We start from the raw sequence: 16653 nt of genomic DNA on the forward strand, positions 1-16653 counted from the left end.
TTGGAGGTGCTGATTCTCATCCCAGTCGCTTCACACTCGGCTGCGAACCGATCCAGTGAGAGCTGAAGATCCTGGCCAGATGAAGCCATCAGGACCACATCATCTGCAAAAAGCAGAGACCTAATCCTGCAGCCACCAAACCAGATCCCCTCAACGCCTTGACTGCGCCTAGAAATTCTGTCCATAAAAGTTCAGAACAGAATGGGTGACAAAGGGCAGCCTTGGCGGAGTCCAACCCTTACTGGAAACGTGTCCGACTTACTGCCGGCAATGCGGACCAAGCTCTGGCACTGATCATACAGGGAGCGGACTGCCACAATCAGACAGTCCGATACCCCATACTCTCTGAGCACTCCCCACAGGACTTCCCGAGGGACACGGTCGAATGCCTTCTCCAAGTCCACAAAGCACATGTAGACTGGTTGGGCAAACTCCCATGCACCCTCAAGGACCCTGCCCAGAGTATAGAGCTGGTCCACAGTTCCACGACCAGGACGAAAACCACACTGTTCCTCCTGAATCCGAGGTTCGACTATCCGGCGTAGCCTCCTCTCCAGTACACCTGAATAAACCTTACCGGGAAGGCTGAGGAGTGTGATCCCACGATAGTTAGAACACACCCTCCGGTTCCCCTTCTTAAAGAGAGGAACCACCACCCCGGTCTGCCAATCCAGAGGCACCGCCCCCGATGTCCACGCAATGCTGCAGAGTCTTGTCAACCAAGACAGCCCCACACCATCCAGAGCCTTAAGGAACTCCGGGCGGATCTCATCCACCCCCGGGGCCTTGCCACCGAGGAGCTTTTTAACTACCTCAGCAACCTCAGCCCCAGAAATAGGAGAGCCCACCACAGACTCCCCAGGCACTGCTTCCTCATAGGATCAATAGTCACATCACTGTTAGTCAGGTCCGGTTGCAGGATAAACCATCACTTCCGCAGCAGTCGGTGCTGACTCAGCAAAAAGCCCTCAAAACAATGTTGCGATTTTCAACACCATCAAACAAAGTATGTGTTGGAATAATTGTTTGTAAGTTATCACAAAAGAAACGTTGTATTACATTATGTTCCTGGTAAGAAGATGAATGCTGTCTTTCGAGGCCTAACAAGAGGAAGAAGGCTCGTGAAACGCCACTGTGATTTCAACACGGACAGATGGCAGGATCTGCTCAACTTCCAGAGGAACTCTCTTTGAAGTGTTAAACGAACTCTCTTTGAAGTATTTCACAAACTCTCTTCCAACTATTTGGTAACCGAGGTCAACGCTATTTACGACCCGCTGCCCTCTTGAAGTCGCTGTGGTCAGGAGACGGGAGGGGTTATCCATTGTCCTCCAACACCTGCCCCAGCTGGATCCAGGAAGAGCCCAAGCCCGAGAAATCCCACTTCTTGGTCTTCAAAGCGACCGAAAACAATGACTGTTTTACATACTTCCCATTCCTGCTGTGACATGTGTTGGTGCGTGAACATTGAACATCTGAATAAAAGAGGAGACGAAAACCTTCTTCGTCAGAGCGTGGTGCAGGACTGTACAGAGAGTGCAGTGGCCATGTCTCTCCTCAATATTGAGTCCAAATTGAATTCTGTCTCTGTTTGATTCCTTGCCTTTTGTCTTGTTTAATAGATGTCCTCAGTGTTTGAACGTGACAGTATGCTTGGTAGAAAACGCTCAAACGTAAAGTAAGGCCCTACTCTTCCAAAACGCGCTAGCTTGATGCTAATTTACATTGGATTTGCCATAGACAGGCTACTATTAGCATCAGCGAATTTGCAGGGCGATTTCAACACGCCATTATTTGGTAATGAAAACTACAAGTAAGATTATTGTTAAAATGAAACAGCTAGTGTGTGTTAAGTACTATACTTACAATTTAAACACTTAAAATGGCACAACATAACACATTCAGCTTCCTGGAAAAAGTTACTCCCCAGTAAGACAACGGAACATAGATAGCCAGTACAGTACTGCCATCTAAAGTCTTGGAATAATAGAACAAGATATAACTGGACGGCACAGATCTCATTATCAGCCATACTTGCCAACCCTCCCAGATTTTCCGGGAGACTCCCGAAATTCAGCGTCTCTCCCGAAAACCTCCCGGTACAAATTTTCTCCCGAAAAACTCCCGAAATTCAGGCGGACCTGAGTGACGTGTTAACAACACACAACAACAGTGTCTACCGTAAAGCAGTTCGTCTGCCGTAAACAGCACATGTGTAGTACATGCACATGTGACCCACCCATAATGTGTCACATTTTTGTGTTGATTTATTTATTTTATTTTGTGGTTTGAATTCGTTTTTGGAGCTGTCATTACACATTTATCAGTATTCACATTGGTCAGTAGGGGGCAGTAGGGCGCTTCTTCCCAATTGAATGCTATCACCTGCAGACCGGAAGTGTCTTGTCATTCTGATGAGCGCGACCAGTCTGTGAACAATTGAAACGTCCTGTGTGCTTTTTCCTCCTGTATAACAGGTTAGTTTTGGTGAATCAACTCACTGAATAATATCTATGTGATCTTTATAAGTTTAAGTACACATTCTGATGGTGGAGCCTAACTCTAAAGTGTTTGTGAGTTGTAGTTTGTAAATGAACACTGAAATTCAAGTATTTATTTTATATATATATATATATATATATATAGCTAGAATTCACTGAAAGTCAAGTATTTCTTATATATATATATATATATATCTTAACCACGCCCCCAACCCCGCCTCTCGCCCCACCCCCGACCACGCCCCCGCCCCCACCTTCCACCCCCCACCTCCCGAAATCGGAGGTCTCAAGGTTGGCAAGTATGTTATCAGCTCTTTTTTAAATTTAAGATTAAAAATAAAATGTTATCATCAAACAATTAACATTCATCAACACACACAAAGATACCGAGAATTGGTACCATTCAGTACCGGGAATTGGTACGGTTCAAATGTGAACGGTACCCATCCCTATCATCCCCACAATGTTTGTTTCACTCATTAAAAATGGCGAATATTAATTATTAGAAGAAAAGGAAGAGTCATTATGTTTGAATTATTAGCAAAGGAGGCACGTGTCAGTTTACAGATCAATTTGTTTAATAAATTATCGAAATTCATCAAAAAAAATTTAAAAAAATAAATAAAATAAAAAAAATCGCTTTTTTTTTGGAAAAGTCCTACAAGTTTTTAGCATTTTTTCCTAAAATCCAGTCTTTTTCTCTTATAATTTTTCAGCTCTTTTTTGCAGTGTACCAACCAGTAAAGTGACCTGGAAGTGCCAAACACTTTAACATTTCATGAAACAAATGACAGAAACCACAAAAAACGATTCTTAAATCCAATTCTTAAATGCAAATAAAAAAAGTTTTCGGGTCATTTTTTTCCATTTTTATTCCTAAAACAAAAGTTGAACAACTATTTAATGAGACTTTTTTTAAAACGACAATAGGAATCCTGCTGAACAAAGATGTTACCGTTCTGCTAAAAACATGCTAAACGCAAAGGAAAAGCTAAAATACTGCTTCCGGTTCAATTTGTCATCACACAGATAAACACGCATGTTTGCATTTTGGATGAAAATTTTTTTAGATTTTTGTGTTTATCTGGAAAAATTAAAATCCATAAAACGAAAACAGCACAAAATCCAATTTTATGGCAATATTTGTAAGAAAATCAACCCTTTTTTGTTTGATTTAAAATCTGCCATATATAACAAGAATCGAAAAACGGCCCTTATTTAGTTTTTCGATTTGCGTTTCAGAATTGGAAATAGAACAAACGAAAGGTAACAACTAACAATTTCAGAAAACAAATGAACAAAGGACAAAACATTTTAAAATTTCCAAAAACAAAAGACAAAACAATATAGAGGTTCAAAAAACACAAACACGGTCCGTGTACCTTCCGTTCATTCTATTTCCAATTCTGAAACGCAAATCAAAAAATAAAATTAGGGCCGTTTTTCGATTTTTATTATATATGGCAGATTTTAAAACAAACAAAAAAGTGAACGGTAACATCTTCGTTCAGCAGGAGTATGTGGAAGGATGCAGATATGTTTAAGAGTTATTTCTTTTTACATAGCCATGCTTAGAGTACCTAGTACTTTTCCTTTGTGTATTCTACCAGTCTCTCTTTGTCTTCAGATTGTCTGTTTAGTGTCTTAAACCATCAGGAATGTAAAATACAACACCCACTGGTTTCTTATCAGTGGTACGAGGGGGAGATGGGGGTTGTCTTTGTGTGAAAATAAGTTTTTTTTTCCCTTGGAAGGCCAGATCAACTAGAGTAGCCGATATGAATGTATTGATTATGTTGAACTCCTAAAGCTTTAGTAAAACTTGAAAATATTCCAATTCTGTCTTGATGGTCCTTCTTACTCAGCATATATGTCATCGAAAGAACTTGGCATTGACCCGTAACTTAGATTCCCTTGGAGGAAGAACTGGTCCGACGCGAAGTCCTTTAAAAAAAGTCTCATTATATAGTTGTCCGACTTTTGTTTCAGAAATGAAAATAGAAAAAAAATCGTCCGAAATTTGTTTTTTGATTTGCATTTAAGAATTGGAAATAGAATGAACGGAAGGTACACGGACCAAACAAAACAGACGAAACAAATTACACATTTAAAAAAACAACAAAAGACAAAACAATTTACAATTTCATGAACCGTAAAAGGAAAGTCGCAAAGCACAGACTGACAGCTAAATGAACTCATCTTTTAGCTCAGATCCACTGAGTCTTCACTTCCTCATTCGGGCTCTGCGAATATGATTGGCTCATTTAGCTGTCAATCTGTGCTTTGAGATATTCCTCTTCCTGTTTATCCATCCATCCATCTTCTTCCGCTTATCCGAGGTCGGGTCGCGGGGGCAGCAGCCTAAGCAGGGAAGCCCAGACTTCTCTCTCCCCAGCTATTTCGTCCAGCTCCTTCCGGGGGATCCCGAGGCGTTCCCAGGCCAGCCGGGAAACATAGTCTTCCCAACGTGTCCTGGGTCTTCCCCGTGGCCTCCTACCGGTCGGATGTGCCTGAGATTGTAAATTGTTTTGTCTTTTGTTTTTGTGTTTTTTGAAATTGTAAACAGTTTTGTCTTTTGTTTTTGTGTTTTCTGAAATTAAAAAGTGTTTTGTCTTTTGTTTTTGAAAATTGTAAGATGTTTCGTTCTTTGTTACCGTATTTTCCGCACTATAAGGCGCACCGGATTATAAGGCGCACCTTCAATGAATGGCCTTTGTTCATATATAAGGCGCGCCGCATTATAAGGCGCATAGAATAGACTTGCTGGTAGACGGCTGCGTTGACCCTGGATCTCAGGAAACAGAGTGGACCGACACCAGCAGATGACATGGCACCCCAAACCATCACCCAACCATGCAAATTTTGCATTTCCTTTGGAAATCGAGGTCCCAGAGTCTGGAGGAAGACAGGAGAGGCACAGGATCCATGTTGCCTGAAGTCTAGTGTAAAGTTTCCACCATCAGTGATGGTTTGGGGTGCCATGTCATCTGCTGGTGTCGGTCCACTCTGTTTCCTGAGATCCAGGGTCAACGCAGCCGTCTACCAGCAAGTTTTAGAGCACTTCATGCTTCCTGCTGCTGACCTGCTCTATGGAGATGGAGATTTCAAGTTCCAACAGGACTTGGCGCCTGCACACAGCGCAAAATCTACCCGTGCCTGGTTTACGGACCATGGTATTTCTGTTCTAAATTGGCCCGCCAACTCCCCTGACCTTAGCCCCATAGAAAATCTGTGGGGTATTGTGAAAAGGAAGATGCAGAATGCCAGACCCAAAAACGCAGAAGAGTTGAAGGCCACTATCAGAGCAACCTGGGCTCTCATAACACCTGAGCAGTGCCAGAAACTCATCGACTCCATGCCACGCCGCATTAACGCAGTAATTGAGGCAAAAGGAGCTCCAACCAAGTATTGAGTATTGTACATGCTCATATTTTTCATTTTCATACTTTTCAGTTGGCCAACATTTCTAAAAATCCCTTTTTTGTATTAGCCTTAAGTAATATTCTAATTTTGTGACACACGGAATTTTGGATTTTCATTTGTTGCCACTTCAAATCATCAAAATTAAATGAAATAAACATTTGAATGCATCAGTCTGTGTGCAATGAATAAATATAATGTACAAGTTACACCTTTTGAATGCAATTACTGAAATAAATCAAGTTTTTCAAAATATTCTAATTTACTGGCTTTTACCTGTATAGTGCGGAAAATACAATAATTTGTTTTCTAGAATCGTGTTTTGCACTTCCAGGTGGTGTGGATCACTCAGCTTGGAGTGGGAATGTCTTTATCTGCACCCTGTTTAGGCAGCAGGCTAGTTGGGCATGTAGTAGCACCGCCCTCTGCTGGTGATCATTACTGCTTACAATGGAGAGGAGAAAGGTTTCCACTTGTTTAGCGGCGAGCGCGCTTCAAAGCGTCCTTGAAGCTTCTTCGACGAGGACAGAAATAGTCGTCAGACTCTCAGAGGACCTCGCCGAGAGAACCAGGACGGCGAAATAAACGGCCCAATCAGAAGCAGACGTGAAAACTGCTTTAATCAGGATGTTCTGATTGGAGAGCTCTTCAAAGGCACTGCTCCTAATATTCAATACCTGACCACACAGTTTTCTCCTGCTCAACATCAGCTGTGTTTTATTTATGCAGGCACCAAAGATTTCCTGCCCTCAAGCAAGTCATGGTCCGCCTCCGCTCCAGTGCACGTGTGACAGCGAACGCATCGGCGTGCTCAGCGCTCTCTCTGCTCCCAGCGGGGGAGTTGGGTTTCAGCCCTGCCCACTTCCACACTGCAGAGGAAGACGCGTGGCCTCATTTTGCCGTAATGTTTTACTGCGGCCTAACGTAAAGCTGCGTGGAAAAACAAGCCACGCTCCGCTTGAAGTAGCATTAGCATCAGTTAGTGTTAGAATAATTGTTAGTAAGTTATCATAAAAAAACTTTGAGTTACATTGAGTTCTGTCAGGTGAGAAGACAAAAGCTGTCTTTGAAACCTACCAAGAAGAATGCTCGTAAAAGTCCACTGTGTAAGGGGGAGAGCCACATGAAGGGTTTGTGTTTTCTCTCACGTATGGTAATCAACAGAACGATGTTGTTCTGGCCCAAGGACTTCAAAGCGGAGAGATGACAGGATCTGCCCAATTTCCAGACGAACTCTTTTTGAACTATTTTATGGACCTCTTTTTGAACTATTTTATGGACCTCTTTTTGAACTACAAACCCCGTTTCCATATGAGTTCGATTGCATTGTACCATATGTCCCGGCAAGAAATTTGCGTTCAAAGAACTCCGGCTTATTAGTGATTCCCAGAGCCCCAAAAAAAGTCTGCGGGCTATAGAGCGTTTTCTATTGGGGCTCCAGTACTATGGAATGCCCTCCCGGTAACAATTAGAGATGCTACCTCAGTAGAAGCATTTAAGTCCCATCTTAAAACTCATTTGTATACTCTAGCCTTTAAATAGCCCCCCTGTTAGACCAGTTGATCTGCTGTTTCTTTTCTTTTCTCCTCTGCTCCCCTATTCCTTGTGGAGGGGGGGGGTGGGCACAGGTCCGGTGGCCATGGATGAAGTGCTGGCTGTCCAGAGTCGGGACCCTCAGACGGCACTGTATCAAAAACCGACATCAATCTCTAAAGGATATCACCACATGGGCTCAGGAAGACTTCAGAAAACCACTGTCACTAAATACAGTTGGTCGCTACATCTGTAAGTGCAAGTTAAAGCTCTACTATGCAAAGCGAAAGCCATTTATCAACAACCCCCAGAAACACCGCCCGCTTCTCTGGGCCCGAGCTCATCTAAGATGGACTCATGCAAAGTGGAAAAATGTTCTGTGGTCTGACGAGTCCACATTTCAAATTGTTTTGGAAATATTCGACATCCGGAACAAAAGGGAAGCGAACCATCCAGACTGTTATCGACGCAAAGTTCAAAAGCCAGCATGTGTGATGGTATGGGGGTGTATTAGTGCCCAAGACATGGGTAACTCACACATCTGTGAAGGCGCCATTAATGCTGAAAGGTACGTACAGGTTTTGGAACAACATATGCTGCTATCTAAGCACCGTCTTTTTCATGGACGCCCCTGCTTATTTCAGCAAGACAATGCCAAGCCACATTCAGCACGTGTTACAACAGCGTGGCTTTGTAAAAAAAAAGAGTGCGGGTACTTTCCTGGCCCGCCTGCAGTCCAGACCTGTCTCCCATCGAAAATGAGTGGCGCATTATGAAGCGTAAAATACGACAGCGGAGACCCCGGACTGTTGAACGACTGAAGCTCTACGTAAAACAAGAATGGGAAAGAATTCCACTTTCAAAGCCACACTGTTGCAACATGTGGTTTGGCATTGTCTTGCTGAAATAAGCAGGGGCGTCCATGGTAACGTTGCTTGGATGGCAACATATGTTGCTCCAAAAGCCGTATGTACCTTTCAGCATTAATGGCGCCTTCACAGATGTGTAAGTTACCCATGTCTTGGGCACTAATACACCCCCATACCATCACACATGCTGCCTTTTACACTTTGCGTCGATAACAGTCCGGCTGGTTCTTTTCCTCTTTGGTCCGGAGGACACGACGTCCACAGTTTCCAAAAACAATTTGAAATGTGGACTCGTCAGACCACAGAACACTTTTCCACTTTGCATCAGTCCATCTTAGATGAGCTCGGGCCCAGCGAAGCCGGCGGCGTTCCTGGGTGTTGTTGATAAATGGCTTTCGCTTTGCATAGTAGAGTTTTAACTTGCACTTACAGATGACAGTGGTTTTCTGAAGTGTTCCTGAGCCCATGTGGTGATATCCTTTACACACCGATGTCGCTTTTTGATGCAGTACCGCCTGAGTGATCCAAGGTCACGGGCATTCAATGTTACGTAACAGTGATTTCTCCAGATTCTCTGAACCTTTTGATGATATTACGGACCGTAGACCTTTCAAAAGCTTGTTGAGAAATGTCGTTCTTAAACTGTTCAACAATTTGCCCAGGCATTTGTTGACAAAGTGGTGACCCTCGCCCAGGGCCGGCCCGTGGCATAGGCCGTATAGGCAAATGCTAAGGGCGCCGTCCATCAGGGGGCGCCACGCCAGTGCCACAAATGTTGGAGAAAAAAAAAAAAAAATACAAAAAATAATCCCACGTTAATTAAAATGCAAAGTAAAGCCTATTTAATAGAAATATTATTTGTTACAACATTACGCACCCTCCCCCCGCACGGTGCGCCCCCTCCCTTCCCGTATCATGACTCTTTTTGGACGTCACCACATCAAAAAATCAACACAAGATGTCAAAACGGCCAAAACTGTCAGGTGCTCAGGGAAGAAAAAAGAGAAAAGAAGAGGAGGAGAAACGAGAAAAGACAGAGGTAGCAGGTAGGTAACGTTAGCCTACATGAAATTATTTGTCTGTTACAGAATGTGATAGTAACCTGGCTTTTTAGCATTAAGCTAATGTTACATGATTCGGCAATTGCTAATCAATAAATAGCTAGTTCTGTTTTAACGTCGGGTTAATATTGTGGAGGGGGCTAAATTGTTGTGGAAAATAATAATGTAACGTTAGGTAATTACAGTACTCCCACCTTACATTCCTCAGGGACATTTGTATTAGATCTTTTAAGCAGGTGTTTTTTGTTTACATTGTTATTGCCTTCTGGTTAGCTAATGTTTGCCCTGCAGGTAATAGTCACTTTTCCACCCCTTTATATATTAGGTATAGTTGTATGTAAAAAAAAAAAGGTCAAAGACAAAGCTATTCGGGTTCTTGTGAGTATATACTAGAGATGCGCGGTTTGCGGGCACAACCGCGGAGTCCGCGGATCGGGCGGATGAAATTTAAAAAAATTAGATTTTATCCACGGGTCGGGTCGGGTCGGGCGGTTGAAATAAAAAAAAAATTAGATTTTAAATAGATTCAGGCGGGTGGCAGTTAAACCAGTTCGGAAATATATATACATAGTTAAATGTTGTTACCCACATACGAAAAACGAGCAGGCACCTGCAGCATATGCCACAACAGAAGAAAAAAAAAAGAAGAGATGGACACTTTTACGGAGCGGAGAAGGCCCCCGACGCCTCGCCGGGGTCCGGGACCGAGGCCCCTTCCCCCGAGAGGGCCCCACCGGGAGCCGTAGCTGAGGCGATCCGCGAGAAGGGCCCGACTCACGTCCAGGGTCACCACCGCACCGACACCCCGCCTCGTCCGCCTTCGCCGCGGCCGGCGTCACGCGCAGCAGGTAAGCAGCTTACCTGCCCGCCACCCCCGTGGCCGGGGGCTCGTAACAGGGGTCACTCCGCGCGCTCCGCCCGCGCAGCTTACCTGCCCGCCACCCCTGTTGCCGGGGGCGCGTAACAGGGGTCACTCCGCGCGCAGTGCGCTCACGAAAGGGGTGGGGCTCACCCTGGTTGATATAGACAGCAGGACGGTGGCCATGGACGTCGGAACCCGCTAAGGAGTGTGTAACAACCCACCTGCCGAATCAACTAGCCCTGAAAATGGATGGCGCTGGGGCGTCGGGCCCATACCCGGCCGTCGCCGGCAGCGAGACGCGCTTGGAGGTGCGCTCAGCGCGGCTCCCATATGATTGCGCACTGGTGTGCGTCTGGGTCGTGACAGCGTGGCACGCGAATGTCTGTGCTGCATTGGATCAGTCTCCTTTCTTTAACAGGCAAAAGCTTTATAACCTCACTAATGCCTTGCATCGTCTATATTAGATATATAACAATGGGCGGGTGCGGGCGGATGGCGGGCGGGTGCGGTTCTGATCAAATGTTACATCGGGTGGATGGCGGATGGTTGACGACTTTCTGATGCGGTTGCGGATGAAATAATTGCCTATCCGCGCATCTCTAGTATATACACTTCACTGCCGATGTGGGGGGGCGCCACCTAAAATCTTGCCTAGGGCGCCAGATTGGTTAGGGCCGGGCCTGCCCTCGCCCCATCCTTGTTTGTGAATGACTGAGCATTTCATGGACGCTGCTTTTATACCCAATCATGGCACCCACCTGTTCCCAATTAGCCTGTTCACCTGTGGGATGTTCCAAATAAGTGTTTGATGAGCATTCCTCAACTTTATCACTCTTTTTTGCCACTTTTTTTGAAACATTTCGCAGGCATCAAATTCCAAATGAGCTAATATTTGCAAAAAATAACGTTTTCCAGACAAGTTTAATATCTTGTCTTTGCAGTGAATTCAATTGAATATAAGTTGAAAAGGATTTGCAAATCATTGTATTCTATTTTTATTTACCATTTACACAACGTGCCAACTTCACTGGTTTTGGGGTTTGTAGATCGACGCTGGTGTCACGTGCTTGTGTTTGTGGCACGCCACGTGTTTTCCGCCACACTTAGCACAACCGGGAAAAAGTCAGAACTCACCCGCTCGATCTTCTCCAGCCATTCTTTGTTCTGGGCCAACTCGGCCATGAAGGCCTGATGCTTCAGCCATTTCTTGTGGAGCTTCTGGGTCTCGTCGCGGCTGCTGTCCCTCGCCATCAGCATCTTCTCGCACACCCAGTCCCCCAGCTGGACCACGGGGAGGAGAAGACCCGTCAATCACGGCTTATATAACACACACACACACACACTAGGCATGGGCATGAGGCGTGTGTGGGATGATTTTGAATCCAAAAATTTGTAAAAGTCATAATAATAAAAATCGGCCCAAACCAGAGTCAGACCTACACTGTTTCAATGTCCATTTCTCAGATGATAGAATTGTTGATGACTGAAGTGCTGATATCAACCAAACCTAACCAGAGGTGGGTAGAGTAGCCAGAAATTGCACTCAAGTAAGAGTACTGTTACTTTAGAGATTTATTACTCAAGTAAAAGTAAGGAGTAGTCACCCAAATATTTACTTGAGTAAAAGTAAGAAGTATGTTGTGAAAAAACTACTCAAGTACTGAGTAACTGATGAGTAACATACACACACATATCATATATATATATATATATATATATATGTCTTAATAAGGTTATCCAAAAAATAGTGCTCGATACCGTAGTAGAGCGCAATATATGTATGTGTGGGAAAAAAAATCACAAGACTATTTCATCTCTACAGGCCTGTTTCATGAGGGGGGGTACCCTCAATCATCAGGAGATTTTAATGGGAGCATTCGCATACCATGGTTTATATAGGGCACAGAGTGGGTGGGTACAGGCTGGCCTAGGGGCGTGGTGATTGGCTCATGTGTTACCTAGGAGGTGTTTCCGTCTGTGGCGGCATGTTGTTACAATTTCGCTGCGCTTGTTGAGGGATGACAGGTCTGGACGGTAAATAATAAACAGTTTCTCTTTCAAGCATAGGTTGCATCTTTTATTTTATATTTTATTTTATGGACAGAGCGACTCCAAAACCAACAAAGGATGTAACTGTCGAAAGAAACCTGATTGCCCTCTCAACGGGGGGTGCTTACAAACATCAGTTGTCTACCAATCTAAGGTAATACGCAAGGACATTAACACATCCGACACATATGTAGGATTAACCGAGGGAGAATTCAAAACCAGATGGAACAATCACAAGGCTTCTTTCAGGAACAAAAACCTGCGAAATACCACAGAACTCAGCAAACACATTTGGGACCTCAAAGACAATAATGTTGAATATTCAATAACATGGCAAATTCTTGCATCCAGCACACCTTACAATAGTGGTAATAAAAGATGCAACCTATGCTTGAAAGAGAAACTGTTTATTATTTACCGTCCAGACCTGTCATCCCTCAACAATCCTTTAGCTAATGGCCATAATGTTTTGAATTGAAATAGTTTTCATAAAACACCGACAGAGACACTGAAAAGGTGTGTTATTGTTTGTGCTATGGCGCCATCTTTTGGGCAAGTTTGCTCATTGCAGGTGCTTCGGGTTTAAGATGTACTTCCTGTTTTGAAAACGGAATTACGTTCATAACGTGTCTGCTCGAAATGATTCTTCATTCATTGTACGTTTTACAATATACCTAAAACCATTCTTACTTATCAAACCGTCCCACGTGTGATGTCTGTAGGAGTGTTCTCATGCACATTTGTACATGCTATCGTGATGTAATCAAGCTAGCGTCGTTAGCATTAGCTAATATGCTAACATGCTTACAAGTGTCTGTTTTAGTATGATTAACTTACAATGGCATTCTTTTTGTATTGTTTCAGTTGTGAAAATTCACAAAGATGTCTCCGCGGAGTTATTGAGTCTGTTTAGCTGATTGAAGAGCTAGCTTCCGCAGCTAGTGGGTCCATGACGATGATCGTTTCGATGCCGCCAGACAGGCACAGGTATGTAAATAAACATTTACAAAATCTTTCATACAGGTATATATAAGTATTTATATAGTATATCGGCTATATAGTCCAGTGCGGCTAATGTATACGTATTTCTTCAAAAATTTGGTGGATCCGGCATAATTACCAGTGCGCTCTATAGGCCGGGAAAATACGGTACCTCTGGTTCAGCGTCGCCTCTTCCAAAAGACTGTAAGTGAATTTCACTTTTTTAAATGTTTATTATTGTAGCAACATGGTTGTCATGACTTGATCCTGGGTGTTTGCTTTTCCGGGATGAAACGGAAAGTTGGCTCGGGCGAGACGGGAATGTAAGTACATGATTTATTTAATTTTATAAAAAAAAAGTACAAACGAAAAGCGCGCACAGTGGCGGAGAAACAACTTGGCTATGAAAACAAATACTTGCACAAAGGCAGAAACTATGAACAATTAAACAAAAACACTAACTGTGGTATTAATAAACAAAACTTACTTGTCATGGACAAAAGGAGCAGCATGAACGATGGACATGAAAAAAGTGTCAGGAATGTGCGGAGCATAAATGCGGGATGTCGTCAGAACGACAAACTGAAAACAATGAACTTAAATACTATAGACATGATTAGTGAAAGCGGGTGCGTGACTCGAAACGTGAAACAGGTGCGTGACGTGACAGGTGAAAACTAATGGTTGCTATGGTGACAAAAGTGAAGTGAAGTGAATTATATTTATATAGCGCTTTTTCTCTAGTGACTCAAAGCGCTTTACATAGTGAAACCCATTATCTAAGTTACATTTAAACCAGTGTGGGTGGCACTGGGAGCACAAAACAAAAGTGCACAAAAAGTCCAAAAAACAAAACCGAACATGACTAAAACAAAACATGATCACACAGACATGATTGTGTTAGTTAAGGATTTCTGATCGTTTGTGAGGGCACCAAAAGGACTTCCGTGTGTGTGCGCGTGTGTGTTATGGCAGGGAAGCGCATACAGCACAGTTCAGCTTGTCGTTGCTGTCGTTTTAACTTCTTAATAAAGAGATAGCTCCTTGGTATGTTTGTTTGATATACAGTACTGTATAGTTGTGTTCAAAGTGTGTAACGCTTCACCAGAGGTGGGTAGTAACGCGCTACATTTACTCCGTTACATCTACTTGAGTAACTTTTGGGATAAATTGTACTTCTAAGAGTAGTTTTAATGCAACATACTTTTACTTTTACTTGAGTATATTTATAGAGAAGAAACGCTACTTTTACTCCGCTACTTTTATCTACATTCAGCTCGCTACTCACTACTAATTTTTAACGATCTGTTAATGCACGCTTTGTTTGTTTTGGTCTGTCAGACAGACCTTCATAGTGCCTGCGTTTCAACAAATACAGTCACTGGTGACGTTCACTCCGTTCCACCAATCAGATGCAGTCACTGGTGACGTTGGACCAATCAAACAGAGCCAGGCGGTCACATGACCTGACTTAAACAAGTTGAAAAACTTATTGGGGTGTTACCATTTAGTGGTCAATTGTACGGAATATGTACTGTACTGTGCAATCTACTAATACAAGTTCCAATCAATCAATCAAAAGTGTGAAGGAAAAAAGACAATTTTTTATTTCAACCGTACATCCCGTCAAAAGCCTAAAGACTGACTGCACAGTTCCTGTCTTCACAATAAAAGTGCCGTTCCATCGCGCCTGCGCTTTCAAAATAAGAGTCTCCGAAAGCCTGCGCAAACAAGCTAGCAAGCTACGGAGTTTGCCGCCAATGTATTTCTTGTAAAGTGTATAAAAACGAATATGGAAGCTGGACAAATAAGATGCCAAAAACCAACCACTTTCATGTGGTATTAGACAGAAAGGAGGAACTTTTTTTCTCCTCCATTTGAAAACGTGGACGTTATCATCACTACTGTCTGATTACAATCAATGCAAGTCATCAGAATCAGGTAATACACCAACTTATATTCTTGTCTTCATGAAAGAAAGGAATCTATATGTTAAACATGCATGTATAATTATTAAAACACCTTTAACATGTAAACAAAAACGGCAAAATAAATAAATATAAATTATATACTGTATATATCAATGTATGTATATATATATATATATATATATATATATATATATATATATATATATATATATATATATATATATATATATATGTGTGTGTGTGTGTGTGTGTGTGTGTGTGTGTGTATATACACATATATATATATATATATATATATATGATATGTGTGTGTATGTTACTCAGTACTTGAGTAGTTTTTTCACAACATACTTTTTACTTTTACTCAAGTAAATATTTGGGTGACTACTCCTTACTTTTACTTGAGTAATAAATCTCTAAAGTAACAGTACTCTTACTTGAGTACAATTTCTGGCTACTCTACCCACCTCTGCTAATAATGTTGTTGTATGCACACTGTGTCGAGCGGAAATGGCCTATCATAGCAGCACAACGGCAGCGTTCTTGCCATCACCATCAACTAGTCAATCGTCCGCGTGAGTATACGTTGTCATCATTACACAAAAACATGAATGTGTCATTTGTATCTGCGTTGTAAATTCATAAACTAAAGCACCGTTTCGCTCTGAGAGGAGCGTTTGGCGTGCCTGTTCAGTGTTTACAAAGACGCGCTCCTCTTTAACGCTAACGTTAATTAGTTGTGCAAATACCTTTTACAACATTAACAATTACGTATACTATGTACAAACGAACAATTAACTTTCACTTTAATCATACTATCATTGTTGTGTTATTAAGCAAAATAAGCAAAAGTTTTACTTTTGTTGAAATGTTTACACTGTTGTTACAGAATATTTAGTTTTGCACTTTTTTGCATTGGATGTTTATCTTTATTTTTGCACATTTTAGCAAATAAGCAATACTTTTACTTTTGTTGAAATGTTTACACTGTTGTTACAGAATATTTCCGTTTTGCCCTTTTTTGAATTGGATGTTTATCTTTATTTTTGCACATTTTAAAGCAAAATAAGCAATACTTTTACTTTTGAAATGCTTATACTATTGCAGAATATTAAGATTTGCACTGGATGTTTACTTTTATATTTGCACATTAAAAGCAAATAAGCTACTTTTAATTTTGTTAAATGTTTACATTGTTACAGAATATTTTGTCATGTTGTTGTCAATGTTGACTGAGTGGCCATACTTTTTTTTGTGTAAATAAAAGCCATGCCTTTTGAAAAAACTGGCCTACATTTATTTTTTCATCTTCATTTTAAATAAAAAAAAATAATCGGTAAAAGGAAAAATAATCTATAGATTAATCGAAAAAAATAATCTATAGATTAACCGATTAATCGAAAAAAATAATCTATAGATTAATCGATAGAAAAATAATCGTTAGCT

The 16653-nt window shown here is 42.0% G+C and overlaps 1 protein-coding gene across 2 annotated transcripts in view; it reads right to left on the reverse strand.

The window, feature by feature from the left end:
* sptbn4b (spectrin, beta, non-erythrocytic 4b) overlaps nucleotides 1-16653 on the reverse strand; it is a 190293-nt gene that overhangs the window by 64957 nt on the left and 108683 nt on the right. For both annotated transcript variants that reach the window (XM_072914973.1, XM_061972189.1), the window contains exon 24: nucleotides 11381-11527. In XM_072914973.1, the coding sequence (XP_072771074.1) occupies nucleotides 11381-11527 (147 nt within the window). The remainder of the gene's footprint in view (nucleotides 1-11380; nucleotides 11528-16653) is intronic.

The sequence above is a fragment of the Nerophis lumbriciformis genome, linkage group LG17 (genome assembly GCF_033978685.3).
Source record: "Nerophis lumbriciformis linkage group LG17, RoL_Nlum_v2.1, whole genome shotgun sequence".
NCBI lineage: Eukaryota > Metazoa > Chordata > Actinopteri > Syngnathiformes > Syngnathidae > Nerophis > Nerophis lumbriciformis.